General features: G+C 51.6%; 2 protein-coding genes and 1 pseudogene across 2 annotated transcripts; all 3 read left to right on the top strand.

Moving 5' to 3' along the window:
- The first annotated feature begins 1175 nt into the window (after positions 1–1175).
- On the top strand, positions 1176–1299 carry LOC119621247 (small nucleolar RNA SNORA48; annotated as a pseudogene).
- A 491-nt stretch (positions 1300–1790) lies between these two features.
- On the top strand, positions 1791–2249 carry PRM3 (protamine 3). The gene has a single exon (XM_037989853.2). The coding sequence runs from the start codon at positions 1825–1827 to the stop codon at positions 2146–2148; it is 324 nt and encodes a 107-aa protein (XP_037845781.1). The 5' UTR covers positions 1791–1824; the 3' UTR covers positions 2149–2249.
- A 3842-nt stretch (positions 2250–6091) lies between these two features.
- Positions 6092–7554, top strand: TNP2 (transition protein 2). The gene is made up of 2 exons (XM_073015704.1): positions 6092–6563; positions 7385–7554. The coding sequence occupies exons 1-2, from the start codon at positions 6155–6157 to the stop codon at positions 7399–7401; spliced, it is 426 nt and encodes a 141-aa protein (XP_072871805.1). The 5' UTR covers positions 6092–6154; the 3' UTR covers positions 7402–7554.
- Positions 7555–14593: the final 7039 nt, after the last annotated feature.

Here is a 14593-nt window from a genome sequence, read left to right as displayed (position 1 = left end):
ACATCGTTCCATGGAGTCAAAGGCCACATTAGTCTGTCTGAATCCCCCTCCAGTGAAAAACCTGATCCTATCCCATGAAAGGAGAAAATGGTTAGAACAGATTGAGCCCTAATTAAGTCACAAAGATGTCAAGGCACCTTGTGGCCATATTTAAAAGGCTTTCTGTGTGCCACAGTTTAAAAACACAGATGTTGGGTGGTTGGAAGTGTAAGGAAATGTAAACGGTGTGGGCAGAGGAGCAGTACAGGCAACGGCTTCAAGGTGGGGAGCAGGTCTGGCGTGCTCCAGCAACAACTTGGTCAGCACAGAGGGGGCAAAAGGCAAGGAGTAGATGAATGCAGAGTAATGGGCTGGGCTGTGTGAAGCCTGTGCTGGCTGACGCCTCTTGAGACCCAGGGAGAATCCGATCCTTGCTGCTTCCTCTCCTCGGCCTGTGGCTATATCACTCCTGTCTGAAATCAAGGACCCTTGTGATTGCACTGAGGGACTTTCTGGACAACCCAGGATAACCTCCCCATCTCACAATCCTTACATCATAGATTCCAGGATCAGGATTGGCATTTAGCCAACCACAGCCCCTGAGGACTGGGAGGATAAAACTGGCAAGATCCAATCCATATGTTGGAAAATGGATTCCTGGTGCTCAGAAATGACCAATTTTTAAGAAGCAACGAGTTTCTGAAAAAAATACAAAAAAAATACATATTTTTTTCTTTTTCTTTTTTTTTTTTTTTGAGACGGAGTTTTGCTCTTGTCACCCAGGCTGGAGTGCAGTGGTGCGATCTTGGCTTACTGCAACCTGCACCTCCTGGGTTCAAGTGATTCTCCTGCCTAACCTCCTCAGTAGCTGGAGGAGCTTAAAAAAATATTTTGGGGGTATTTTTAGTAAAGACAGGGTTTCACGATGTTGGCCGGGCTGGACTCAAACTTCTGACCTCAGATGACCCACCTGCCTCACCTCCCAAAGTGCTGGGATTACAGGTGTGAGCCACCATGCCTGGCCTGAAAAAATTTAAATTTAATACCACTGCAGTGTACAAAAGACTCATTTCAATGTATAAAAGACAAAGTCCTAAAACCGCTCCCCGCATGCTGAAATGGTGCCACACAGATGGGGAACCTTGCCAAGACTTCAAAGAGACCTGTGGCCCTAAAACACTTAAGAGGTTGTCACTCCACCCTGACCTGGGCAGAGTGGCATCTGGTTGGTGGTGTCCATCTTGCATCAGTCAGGGACAAAGCAACCCCTTGTTCATCCCAGCTTGGTTTCTGGCCTGTGCCCATGCCTTGGACAAACAGAAAAAGCTTAGGAGCCGTTGCTTTTCAAGAAGATTTCACACTTTCAGGCCCCCGAAGGAAGAGTTCCAAGGGTTCCTGAGTTTTATGAAGGCAGAGCTTACAGAGTGCATACACTTTAAGCACACAGCTTGATGATTTATTTCCAAGGGTCAGCAGTCAAGAAACTCAACAGAGACAGCTCTCTCTGGCTGGCGATTTCTGGGACGTGGGGAGGAGTCTGTGTGTGCCCCTCCTGCTTCTAGAAATTCAATCTCTAACTCCCATCCCAGCTACAAGCGAAACTTTCTCCAGGGCAAATGAGGTCTATGGTGTTGGCATCCGCACTGGCCCCAACGCTCAGCCTTGCAGACCTTCCCTGTGAGGGCTGGCAGCTGCCAGTGGCTGAGGCCTGAGTTAGCTGTTGGCTCAGACCCAGGTTCCCGAGTGGGGGCGGGCTCCCTTTGTGATGTCAGCATCCTGCCCCCACTCACAGCCCCTTCACCAACCACCTCACCTCCTTGTCCAGAGAGACAGGCAACGTGGACCATGGGTTCCCGCTGTGCCAAGCTCAACACAGGCCACAGCCCAGGCCACAGCACAGGCCACAGTATGGGCCACAGCATGGGCCACGGCCGGGGCCACGAATCCTCCATGAAGAAGCTCGTGGCCTGCGTGAGTCAGGATAACTTCTCCTTGTCATCAGAGGGTGAGGAAGAGGAGGAAGAGGAGGAGGAAGGGGAAGAGGAGGAGGAAGAAGAGCTGCCAGTGCAGGGCAAGCTGCTGCTGATGGAGCCTGAGCGGCACGAGGAGGACCAGGAGGACAACGCCGAGGCCCAGCAGAGCCCGGAGTCCAAGCAGACACACTCCTGACCCGCGACGAAGGCCCAGGAAGGGACACCCACTGCTGCTCCGGCGACGGTGTTCAGAGAAGAGTCAATAAAAAGTCTCTGAGGAATCCTCCCTGTCTCTGGTTTCCCCTCACCCTATCCCTTCTGGTCCCATGTGTGCACGTGTGTGAATGCATGTGTGTGGGTGCACGTGGAGGGAGGCCAGCTGCCAAGGAAGGCTGAAGAGCGGGGCTCGGTGACCTTGTTCCCAAGCCCCAGCCAGAGGTTCAGGGGCTTTGGGAGGGGGAAATCATCTCAGCCGAATCTTCCTGTCTCTGGGACAGGGGAAATTCCTCTCCTAGTCCCAGCACACCCCAACCGAGGGCACCCAGCAGGACAGGGTAACTGCCTTCATCGCAGTCCCCATGGTGCCGCCCCAACCATGGGCAGTCTTTAAGAACACTGGCTTGGGAGTTCAGCAGACCTGGGTTCAAATTTCTTTTCTGCTAGCTGCGTGCCCTTGAGCAAGTCACTGGTGTCTTTGAGCCTCAGTCCGCCCCTCCTGGCATTTGGGGGAAGCTAATAGCTACTCATGGGTCACCTGATCAGGAGAATTAGCTCAAGGGCTGGGTGGGACCAGGCCTGGCACCAGTCAGTGCTGAACTATGACAGGGATTGTTGCTGGGGTCATGGTGGTTCCCTCTGGGTCCTTTTTGGCTGCGGACTCTTCCACTGCGAGTCTATGCTGCTGGCGACCATCTGCACCCCTAACTGGAAACTCACTCCTGCCTTCTTCAAGGGGTCCAGCCCTGGGGGCAGAGACACTGCCCCATGAGAGCAGTAGGCAAAAGAGGCCCAGGCAGGCAACTGGGTACAGATGCAGAGCCTAGGCCCCGTACTCTCGCTCCGGGGCTCGGTGCGCTTTCTGCAAGGAGCTTTGGAACGTGTCTGCCGCCCACCCTACCACCGGCTCCTCCCTCATGCCTTCCACCCCAAAGAAGCGACAAATGTGATCTCCACCACATTCCCTCACAGTCCTCCAAGCACCAGCCACCTTGAGCTAATTCTCCTGATCAGCTGATCCCCTGTCCCTGAGGGGATCCTAGTTGGTACCGTGGCAGTGGGGCTGGGGGCTGGGGGATTTTCAGGGAAGCCTCGGTTTCTCTGGGGTCCATGTTTGAGGGTAGGAAGGGACCTTGGGCTACCCTGAGGAGAGGCCACTGCTCTGCCCTGCAATGGCCTAGGGCAGAGGAGGCCCTGTTACCCCAATACTCCCAGCCCCACAAATGACTCGGTTGGTCAGCTTTGTCCTTTTGTCCAAGGCCCGAAGGTCCACCCGCCCATTCATTTGCCCAGGAAACATGAGCCGAGGCCCCGTTGTATGCCCCACAAGGTGCTAGTCACTAGGGGACCTGGTATTCATAAAACGCAGTCCCTGCCGTCCTGGGAGAGAGTTCACGGTCATAGGTGCGAGGGCAGGTATGTGACGTGCCGCACACCTGCTGCTGGGAGAGGTCAGCCCTCCCTGGGAGGACTGGAAAGGTGTGTGGAGGAGAGGCTGGTTGATGGCAGGCCACGATCTCCATTCCAGGCTATGTGCTTGAGGGTTGGGGAAGTGGGGTGTTGGCAGTGGAAGAGCAGCAGGCCATGGGAAGAGGGGTCCAGAGACCCAGAGAGTCTTCACGGCTTGGTCTAGCGCACACCCCACAACCGGACCTGCTGAGCCCACCCAAGGCAGGGCCCTGAGAACCCTGCCGCAGGTGTCCCTCTAATCACCGAGAATCCCTTACTGACCTTGAGAGGCAGCCAGACCCGAATATGACTGGCTCTGTCCCTGATCGGCCAAGGGACTCTGGGCTGGTTACTCCACCTCTCTGAGCCTGTTCCCTCTTTGCTAAATGCAATCATGGTACCTGCCTCACGGGGTGCATTAATTTCCTGGGACTGCCATACCAAATGGCCACAAACTTGGTGGCTAAAACAACAGAAATGTATTCTCTGCAGTTCTGGAGGCCGGAAGTCTGAAGTCGAGGTGCCAGCTGGGCTCATCTCCCTCCTGAGACCTTAGCAGAGAATCCTTCCTTGCCTCCTCTAGCTCACAGACCTCCAAGCTTGTCTCCATCTTTACATGGTTTCCTCTTCTCCCTGGGTGACACCTCTTCTGTCTCTCATAAGGACGTTTGTCATTGGATTTAGGGCCCACCCTAAATCCAATGCTAAGCCAACATGCTTATCTCAAGATTCTTGGCTTAATTACATCTGCAAAGACGCCTTTTCCAAACATCGCACTGACAGGTTCTAGGAGTTACAACGTGGACGTAGATTTTTGGGGGCTGCCATTCAGTCCACTACAAAGGGTCACTGTGAGGTCTGAGGGCAAAGCTGCCTGGAGAGGGTGAGGCCCAGAGCACAGCCATGTAGAAAGCATTCAGGAAATGAAAGCAGTTCTCACTGTGAGAAATTCGACATGTTTATTCAGAAATAAACTGCAATGGCTGGGCATATTGGCTCAGGCCTGTAGTCCCAGCACTTTGGGAGGCCAAAGCAGGAGGATATCTTGAGTTCATAAGTTCAAGACCCACCTAAACAACAAAGTGAGACCTCCATCTCTGCAAAAAAAAATAAAAAAATTAGACAGGTGTGGTGGCATGCACCTGTAGTCACAGCTACTCAGGAGGCTGAGGTGGGAGGATCGCTTGAGTCCAGGAGGTGGAGGCTGCAGTGAGCTGTAATAATGCCACTGCACTCTAGCCTGGGCAACAGAACAAGACCCTTTCTCAAAAAAGAAAAAGAAAAAAACTTCCATAAAAGCAGATGATTGCAAATCCTCAGAGCAAGAGGCAAAGTTGCACGTGGGCAGAGTGAGAGGTTGGCTTGGGCTGGGGGCCTGCTCAGGGAGGGGAGACAGAGACAGAGGGAGTTCCATGCAGAGACAAGTGGGAAAGTCCAGGCCAAGGGCTAAGCTCAAAGGCATCAGCCAAGACGGGGACGGGTGGAGGGCTCTGGATGGAAACCCAAAGACTAGAAGATCAAATGGCCTGGTGTTCAAACACAAGTCTGGGCTTTCTTCTAGAGGTGCTGGAGTGTTTGAGCAGGGACGGCATGATTCAAATGGTATGGCGAGGCTTCGTTAGCAGGGACGGGAAGAGAATCAAGAGGCAGAAACTGAAGGAGAGAGACGGGCTTCCAAGGACCTCCTGTAGCTTGACAAGCATCTTAGGCTCACAAGAATACCAGGAAAGAAGTAAAGACACCCCTTTGTCACATAAGGCAACTAAGCCTCAGAAACCACAATGGCCTAACCAAGATTGAACATCAGTGCAAACTTGGATTTGAACCTGGCTCTGAATCTCCCGACTTTAGATCTGGCTAGGGAGGTAGGCTTGCCAGGCGAGCCCCAGGACCACCGCTTGGACCATGTGGTTACTCATCTTTCATCCATCCACCAAGCCATCTGGTCAATTCATCACCTCCCCATCATCTGGGCACTAATCATCTGTCTTAACAACTGCCCACCATTCAGCTGTCATCACTAGGGTCAGGGCTGCACTCCTGGCACCCAAGCTGCCCAAGAAGTTAAGAAAAAGACCTGACAATGCTGGTCAGTGATGTTTACTGAGCTCTTATTGTGGGCTGGGCCTGAGCTAACTGCTTGATATAAATTCTCTCCTTTATTAATAATTCTTCTAATGTCTGAGCGAGGTCAGTACAATTATTGTCTCTATTCTGCAGAGATGGGGAAACTGGGACTTGTTCAGCAAAAAAGCAGATCTGGGATGCAGACTCAGCTTAATCTGACCCAAGGGCTCCTACCCTGAACCAGCAGCTGGGACTACCCCCAGGGTACCCCTGAGGGCTGCCCCAGCCTGGGGGTGAGGGTAAGGGGTAGGGGGCTTTGTCTTGGCTGGGCCACATCTGTCACACCGCTGTGGCCTGTGCCATCATAATCAGCCCCAACTATATAACCGGGGGCTGCCAGGGCCTCTGTAAAGCTAGGCCTGCTGGGAGAGGACGAGGAGGAGGCCCTGCCCCTCCAAACGTGGCCTCCTATGGACACCAAGACTCACAGCCTTCCTATCACCCACACCCAGCTCCACAGCAACTCTCGGCCCCAAAGCCGCAGCCAGTGCACCTGCACCCACCACTGCCAGACCTTCAGCCAGAGTTGCAGACAGAGCCAGCGTGGCAGCCGGAGCCGGAGTTCCAGCCAGAGCCCAGCTACTCACCAGAACCCAACCGGAGCCCACAGCTCATCCGGCTGCCAGAGCCAGAGTCCCAACGCCAGCCCACCACCAAAGCGCCACAAAAAGACCATGATCTCCCACCACTCTCCCACGCGGCCCACCATACTGCACGGCAGCTGCCCCAAGAACAGAAAGAACTTGGAAGGCAAGCTGAACAAGAAAAAAATGGCCAAGAGGATCCAGCAGGTGTACAAAACCAAGAAGCAGAGCTCAGGTATCCTTTAAGGAGGTGGGAAGGGCCACAGAGCCCACAGATGATGGGGAGCAGACCTTGGGGGCAGTGAGAGGAAGGCTGCAGCCAGGTCACAGAGGAACCACAGGCAAGGGTGAAGAGGGAGATTCATTCTTTGGATAAATTGGATGGGTTGATTAGGAGGATGGAAAGATTAGCTAGATGGAAGCATGAATTGGGTTGAGAGGTTGGGTGGATGACTGGGTGGGTAAATAATAAATAGGTAATAGGATAGTTGGAAGAATGCATTGGTTGAATGATAGGAAGTTTGGATGTGATTAGCTGGATGGATGAATAAATGGATGAATGCACTCGTTCACTCGTTATTGGTTGGTTAGGTAGATGATTAGTTGGAAGAATATGGTTGGTGGACATGAATTGGTTGGATATAGAGTTAAATAGATGTAAAAGTTTTGATGGGTTGATCTGATTGGTTAAATAATGGTTGGCTAGGTAGGCTAGTTCAGATGAAGGGATGATGTTGATAAATTTATCTTAATAGAGTAATATAGAGTAATTGAATGAACTGATAGACGGAAGAATAGATATCTAGACTAATGGGATAGAATGGGAAAGAAATGTTGAATAAATGAATGGAACTAATGAATGGATGGATGACAAATGGAAGGGATAAATGGATGGATAGATGGATTCACACAGGTCAGAAGGACACTGACGGTGGTCTAAACTCTATCTATGCCCCATATTCAATCATAAATGAGTAGCTGTAAGACCCACAGGAGGTCAGTGACTTCATGAAGTGCTCAGCTATTAAAAGTTCCTTTCCCACTCTTATCCCTTAGGACGGAAATCCAACTAATGAGACTGCACTCCTTGGCTTGTTCCTGCGTGTTTCACCCAAATGAGAAACGCTATCATGCATAGAATGCTAGGATGAAGTCAATCTTGCAGGAACATGTTACTATGGTGATTTCTACGCAACACTAATTAAAGCTTGTACCCTGGAACACTATCCCTGAGCAGTCGTTTTAGAGTCATTTTGATTTCACTAATAAAGGTGTTATGTGTTTTGGGGGCCTGCATAGGGGCAGAAATGAATGGGGGTGGGATGCCAAGAAGCCTGCAGAGTCCACTTTGCTTGGATAACAATCTTTTGCCCTGTACACTCACACATGGGTGTGTACATATGTGGACACATAAGATGCGCACAGGTCCATACTCTATTCATGTGATCCACATGTATGTAGCCCAAGGAGACAGGAAGAAGGGTTCAGAATGTGCCTTTTGCAATCCAGAGCATCCTGAGTTTGAATCCTGGCTCATCTTTCGTACACTCTGTGTGACCTTGAACTGTGACCAACCTCTGAGCCTCACTTGCTGATTCTGTAATATAGTATCAACCTCAATGTTCCTCAAAGCGGCCATTTCAACCAACTTTTTCTAAGGGACCAAAGACTGTTCAGGGGCTGTGCTGGGCTCTGGGAACAGAACTAGAGAACACACAAGGCCCTGCCCTCATGGAACTTACAGTCCAAACACAAGACTTGTCAGAATGAGCTGTATCAAGGGAGCAGGGTGATGTTATGTCCCCATGAGGGAATGAGCCTGGGTTAGAACTTGTGTTCCAGAGGAGCTGGCATAGAATCTGAAGGTGCTGGGACATGAGCTGGGACCATCTCTTTTTTTTGAGACCATCTCACTCTGTCACCCAGGTTGGGGGTTAGTGATACAATCATGGCTCACTGTAGCCTCGATCTCCCAGGCTCAAGCCATTCTCCTGCTTCAGGTTCCTGAGTAGCATGACATGTACCACCATGCTTAGCTATTTTTGACTTCTCGCTCTGTCGCCCAGGCTGGAGGGCAGTGGCACCATCTCAGCTCATTGAAACTTCCACCTCCCGGGTTCAAGCGATTCTCCTGCCTCAGCCTCTCGAGTAGCTGGGATTACAGACTCCCACCACACCTGGCTAATTTTTATGTTTTTTTCCCCACTGTGCAGGCATTCTGTCACTGCTTTTAATTTTTATTTCATTTTAAGTTCTGGGATACATGTGCTGAACATGCAGGTTTGTTACGTAGGAATACATGTGCCTTGGTGGTTTGCTGCACCTGTCAACCCGTCATCTAGGTTTTAAGCCCTGCACGCATTAGGTATTTGTCCTAATGCTCTCCCTCCCCTTTCCCCCCACACCCCAATTTTTGTATTTTTTTAATGGAGACGAGGTTTCACCATGTTGGTCAGGCTGGTCGCAAACTCCTGACTTCAAGTGATTCACCTGCCTTGGCCTCCCAAAGTGCTGGGATTACAGGTGTGAGCCACCATGCCTGGCCGCCTGGTGTGTGTTTTCAAAGTGGTGCGGCTGCTGTGTGGAGACCGGATTGCAGGGCATGCGACAGGGTACAGCAATTGGCAGAATGGCAGCCTGCTCTAGTGGAGAGATTTTCCACAACAGGTGGGCCGGAGGTTCCTCCCAAGATAATGCCCAGAGTCCTGCCTTCCTCATTCCTCTTGTGCAAACATTTACTGAGCACCCACTTGTGTGGGCTTTGGGCTAAGGCCAAGGAGGGAAGATAAGGGTGAACCAGACAGAACCCTGCTTCCAAGTAGATGTGGAGACAGCTATGGACATCAATCTTAGGAAAACCTGCTCTCATCTGCAAAATGGGCACCCTCGCTGGGGGACTGGGAGAGGTCAGTGTGTCATGCGTGTGACATGGTGTCTGGGCTCAGTGCTTGGCACTCAGTAAACCTCTGCTATTAATATGGCATAAAAAGTACCAGGCATCCCAGCACTTTGGGAGGCCGAGACGGGCGGATCACGAGGTCAGGAGATCAAGACCATCCTGGCTAACACGGTGAAACCCCGTCTCTACTAAAAAATACAAAAAACTAGCCAGGCGAGGTGGCAGGCGCCTGTAGTCCCAGCTACTCAGGAGGCTGAGGCAGGAGAATGGCATAAATTCAGGAGGCGGAGCTTGCAGTGAGCTGAGATCCGGCCACTGCACTCCAGCCTGGGTGACAGAGCGAGACTCCGTCTCAAAAAAAAAAAAAAAAAGTACCAGGCAGATTTTCGTGAAGGAACACCGGCTGCCAGACTAAAGGACTGGGGAATGGTCAGGGTCTTGTGTAAATTGGCTTCTGACCTTCATACCCACCAGCCTTGGTTTTAGGGTCAGACTCAAGTTTGCTCTGGTTCTTACTATCCTAGCTCAGGGGGCTGGGACTAGACCACTCTGAGCCTCACTCACCTCCTCTGTCTAATGGGCTCACCATTCTGACACGCTGGGGGGCGGGGTACCCGGCAGCCTGGTGTGTGACAAGGTGCCAGCACCAGACATAGGGTCACTTTGTTTTCTTTTGTGCTGCATTTGGCATTTGGGCTGAAGGAACAGGGTGAGCAGGTGAAGGGGGGTGGGGCAGGAGTAGAAATGAGTGGTGATGGGGTGTCTGCAGGGGAGGGAAATGGACCCAGGTGTCTTGGGGAAGGCCTTGCAGGATTCCAAGCTTTGCTGAGCCTGTCCCAGGCAGCGGCATGACATGGAAGTTCCTCTTTCAGATCTCAGCTGTGTGGCCTTGAGCAAGTCATGTCCCCCGTCTGCATCCTGGTCTTTTCTGTAAAATGGGAGGCTAACGGTGCCTCCCTGGAGGGGTCCTGGTGGGGATTCATTGAGATAATGCACCTGCAAGCATCCAACAGAGGGCCTGGTCCATCTGACCAATGTCACTCAATGTCACTGTCAGTCTCCTTTCCTTGGGTCCCTTTATCCTCCCCTCACAGCAGGGAAAGGTTCCAGGTTGTTTCTATTAGGAGAGGGTGTGGGGAAGCACTTCAACAGGCTCAGGAATTACATTTATTGAGCACCTACTCGATGCCCGATGTCTTGACATAAATGTTTCCACGGAATCCACGCTCCTCAACAAGACACATTATTGGTCCCACTGCACAGATGAAGAAGCTGAGACTCAGGTGAAATAACTTGGTCAAGGACTCCTGGCAGGCAGGTCTGAGATAAGACATTCATGTTTTGTCCAAAACTTCCTGGTTCCCCCCTGAAAATGTAAGGCCACATTAAGCCATGATAGTCACTGACACATCAGTGCAAGAGTTTGGGAGGCCCTTCTGGGGAACATATTTTGAAGGAGGAAGTGGAGACAGGGTTAGACATAAAGTCAGGGACTTTGAGCCCCACTCACCAAAGGACCTCCCTGCTTCCTGGGCAGTGTCCTTTTATGATATGATTACTGAAGGCAGATCTTTTATTATAAGCCGATGGACTGGCTCACGCGTGTGGCTTATGGACCTATCTTTAACTCCACATTTCCCTGAAACCAACACCAACACGAGCAACACAAAAGTGGCGCAAACACGGATAGTCACACACACAATCACAACTCACCGGAATCTCGAACTCCTGGCCACATATGCAAACCAGCGGCCGTTCAAACCCCCTCAGACACAGAGACCCACATTCACATGTGGACCCCAAATACACACATACCCCCTGCTACACATGCATGCAGGCTCTCAGTCACCTCCCCCGACCCTTCCCACAGGAAACACATACGTAAGCAAGCACTCACCATACACACCACCCTTGTTCAGTCAGATGCACGGTGATGACAGGAAAACAAATCCAACCGCAGATTCACGCTTTCACTTACTTGGCTTGGGGTGGCTGGCAGTAGGTTGGGGGCAGGCCTGCTGGAGACCCAAATTCAGGAAATGGAGACACACAGACAATAAATCCAGCCAGCAAGATAGTACGCGGGTTCTGAAGATGATCTATCTTGATACTCAGAGATTTCATTTCAGTGGGCTACTGGGGAATGAGGTGAGGTCTGGGGAACAGTGAGGTGCAGCCTGTCCTATGGTGGGGTTACCTGCAGGGCTGTCACTCCTGAGGGTCTGAGGGATCACCAAGGGGAAACGCAGGGGTCCCGGGTTGAGGAAGGAGTGGGGAACGGAGCGCTCAGACGAGAGGGCAGACCCTGGCAGAGATGCCCATGTGAGCTATGATTCAAGAGGAAAAATATCTCAAACCCTGCAGTCACACAGACCCAGCTTCAAATCCCAGCTCCCCCATTCCCTCGCTGGGTGACCCCAGGACTATTCCTCAACCTCTCTGAGTCTCAGGTGCATCTCACACTTTGTAAAGAGAACCGAGGAGGCCCTGCTGTTCACTGCTGCATCTCTAGGACTTAGCACAGTGCCTAGCACATACTAGGAGTGCAGTAAATAATAGTTTAGTAGATGAAAGAAGGAGCGGGCATTAAAGCAACAACAAGAAGCCATGACTTACCAATTCATCAAATAGGCAAAAATGGAAAAAGTATGATAATGGCGAAGGCATGGGGAAACACTGTTGAACGCTTTTGCCCAGAAGGTAAATGTGCACAGCACGCTGGCAGGCGACTGGGTGGCGCCTATGAACATTCAAACGGTAAGAACGGTTTATCACATGTGTGCCAAGAGGCTGTACAGGGAGCTGCAGGCCACGTTGTTTGCAAGAGCAGAAAAACAACCTATGTGTCCGCCCACCAGGGATGGCTAAATGAACATACGCTGAGGAGTACCATGCAGTTCTTAAGGAACTTGGGGTCGATCTATACGTGATCTAGCCAGATCTAGCCAGATTGTTGGGGGGAAAGGGCAAGATGGAGAAAGACATGACATTGATAGAGGGAAAAGTCCTACACAAAGGAATACTTTTTTTTTTTTAAATAAATGGGATCTTGCTCTGTCACCCAGGCTGGAGTGCAGTGGCACAATCACAGCTCACAGCAGTCTCGAACTGACCACAAGTGATCCTCCCAGCTCGACCTCCCAAAGTGCTAGGATTACAGGCATGAGCCACCATACCGGGCCAAGGGACATCATTTTTATGGGTCAAAATACAAGCATGTAGATGCACAGAAAAAGATCTCAGGGTGGGAGCAGTGGCTTATGCCTATAATCTCAGCGCTTTGGGAGGCCCAGGTGGGAGGATCACTTGAGGCCACGAGTTTGAGACCAGCCTAGGAAACAAAGTGAGACTCTGTCTCCCTAAAAATGAAAAAATTAGCCAGGCATGGCAGTGTGCACCATCTACACGGGAGGCTGAATCAGGAGGATTGCTTGAGCACAGTGGGGGTGGGGGTGCCAAGGCTGCAGTGAGCTGTGTTCACGCCACTGCACCCCAGCCTGAGTGACAGAGGGAGACTCAGTCTCAAAACATAAAATAAAAATAAAAATAAAAAAGATCCTAAAGAATAGACCGAGCTGGTGCCTGGGTTACCTTTGGGGAGGAAAACTGAAGGACAAAGAGGATAAAAAAGGAATGAGCATTAGTGAATGTGTCTAATGGGTGCTCAGCGAAGCTCTGTTGAATCCGGAGAGGCCGTAAAGGCATGTGGATATAATATCAGCCCCTGCTCTGGGCTTGCTGGTCTGGGCAAGGTGACCCAGAATGCTCTCCCACAAAGGGACTCATCATCCCAGGGCAGGGAAAGGTCCAGCCCAGCCCTCTCCCTTCCTCTAGACCAGTCTCCTCCTAGAAGCCAGCAGGGCTGCCTTGGGGTGTCCGGCTTACCTTTGGCCACATGTGCTGCCCAGGGCCTCACATTCTTGTCATGCTCTGCCAGGAATATGTCCTCCCTCCCTTCCCTTGGCGAGATCTCATTCGTTCTTTTTTTTTTTTTTTTTTTTTTTTTTGAGACAGGGTCTCCCTATATCACCCGGTCTGGAGTGCAGTGTTGTGATCTCAGCTCACTGCCATCTCCGTCTTCTGAGCTCAAATGATCCACCTCAGGTTCCCAAGTAGCAGCGACCACAGGTGTGTACCACCACGCCCAGCTAATTTTTCTCGTATTTTTGTAGAGATGGGGTTTTGTCATGCTGCCCAGGCTGGTTTTGAACTCCTGAACTCAAGTGATGCTCACTCTTTACAACTCAGTTGAGGGTCACCCCTCCCTGAGCCTGCTTAGGGCACTGCCAACTGGGCCAGTAGATGCTGGGCTTCTTAAGTTGTGGCACGTGAGGAGACTGCTGCTGCTCTGTGTGCCCTGAGACCAGACGCCTCCTCAGAGAGAACCCGGCCCAATTCCACCTGTCATCATGACACCCGACATTCTCAACAGCATCACCACAGCGAGGGCCCACGGACATGAGGAATCTTCCTGCCCCACACCCTAAAGTCCCCAGCCTGCTGTGTGCTAGCTCTTGTGCCTAGTTTCACAGTTTCTGCAAGTTCTTTGCCCCCATGTCACTGCTACTGGTCCTTGCTGTCAGCTGCTGACACCTAATTTGTCACTTATGGGATGGGGTGGGGTGGGTAGAAACTGGTTAGGCTTGTTGGAATACTGTGCAAAAATGGAGTGAATAGGCCACGACAAAGATCCCTAGGGAGTTACTGAGGAACGGGCACCGTGCTCCCCAGGCTTGGGCTTTGTGACAGTTCTCTGGGCCACTGGATTTGCCTGAAGCCACACAGCTGATGGGGAGGGCAGCTGGAACTGGAAGCAGGTGTGTCTGGACCCCTCCCCCAGCATTCCTAGAATTCTACTTTCCTGCCCCTCCTATTTTACAGCTGTTAACATAACACTCTTGACTGCTTTCCGAAAGCCAGTGACTACTGACTACTTCAAGTAACGGCTGACTTCATCTCTCCTTTCTTTACCTGTGCCTGCTGGAAGAGTCTCACCAAGTCTCCAGGACTGGCGCCACTTTGGAGTCCGGCCACTGGCTCATGCCATCGCTCCCTGGCCTCTCACACCTTCTCCTTGGACTTGGGTCCTCTGAGCTCACACCCCTCTACCCGCCACTGAGGCGCACAGTCGTTCCTGCGGTGGGAGCAGAAGGGATCTACTCCATACATCAAAGCACAGGACTCCAGACACAGGACTTCAGGCCAGGTTCTGCCAAGCCCCAGGGCTCCCCAAAACACCTTCACCAAGTTCCACCAGTTCCCCAAGTTGTGCTCTCCTCATCTGATCAAGGGAAACATAATTTCCAATTCACACAACCATGGGCAAGTATCCCAAGGCCACAACCACAGCTCCCGGTGGCGAAAGC

Source organism: Chlorocebus sabaeus, chromosome 5, assembly GCF_047675955.1.
Source record: "Chlorocebus sabaeus isolate Y175 chromosome 5, mChlSab1.0.hap1, whole genome shotgun sequence".
NCBI lineage: Eukaryota > Metazoa > Chordata > Mammalia > Primates > Cercopithecidae > Chlorocebus > Chlorocebus sabaeus.
This window is presented reverse-complemented; position numbering and strand designations above follow the sequence as displayed.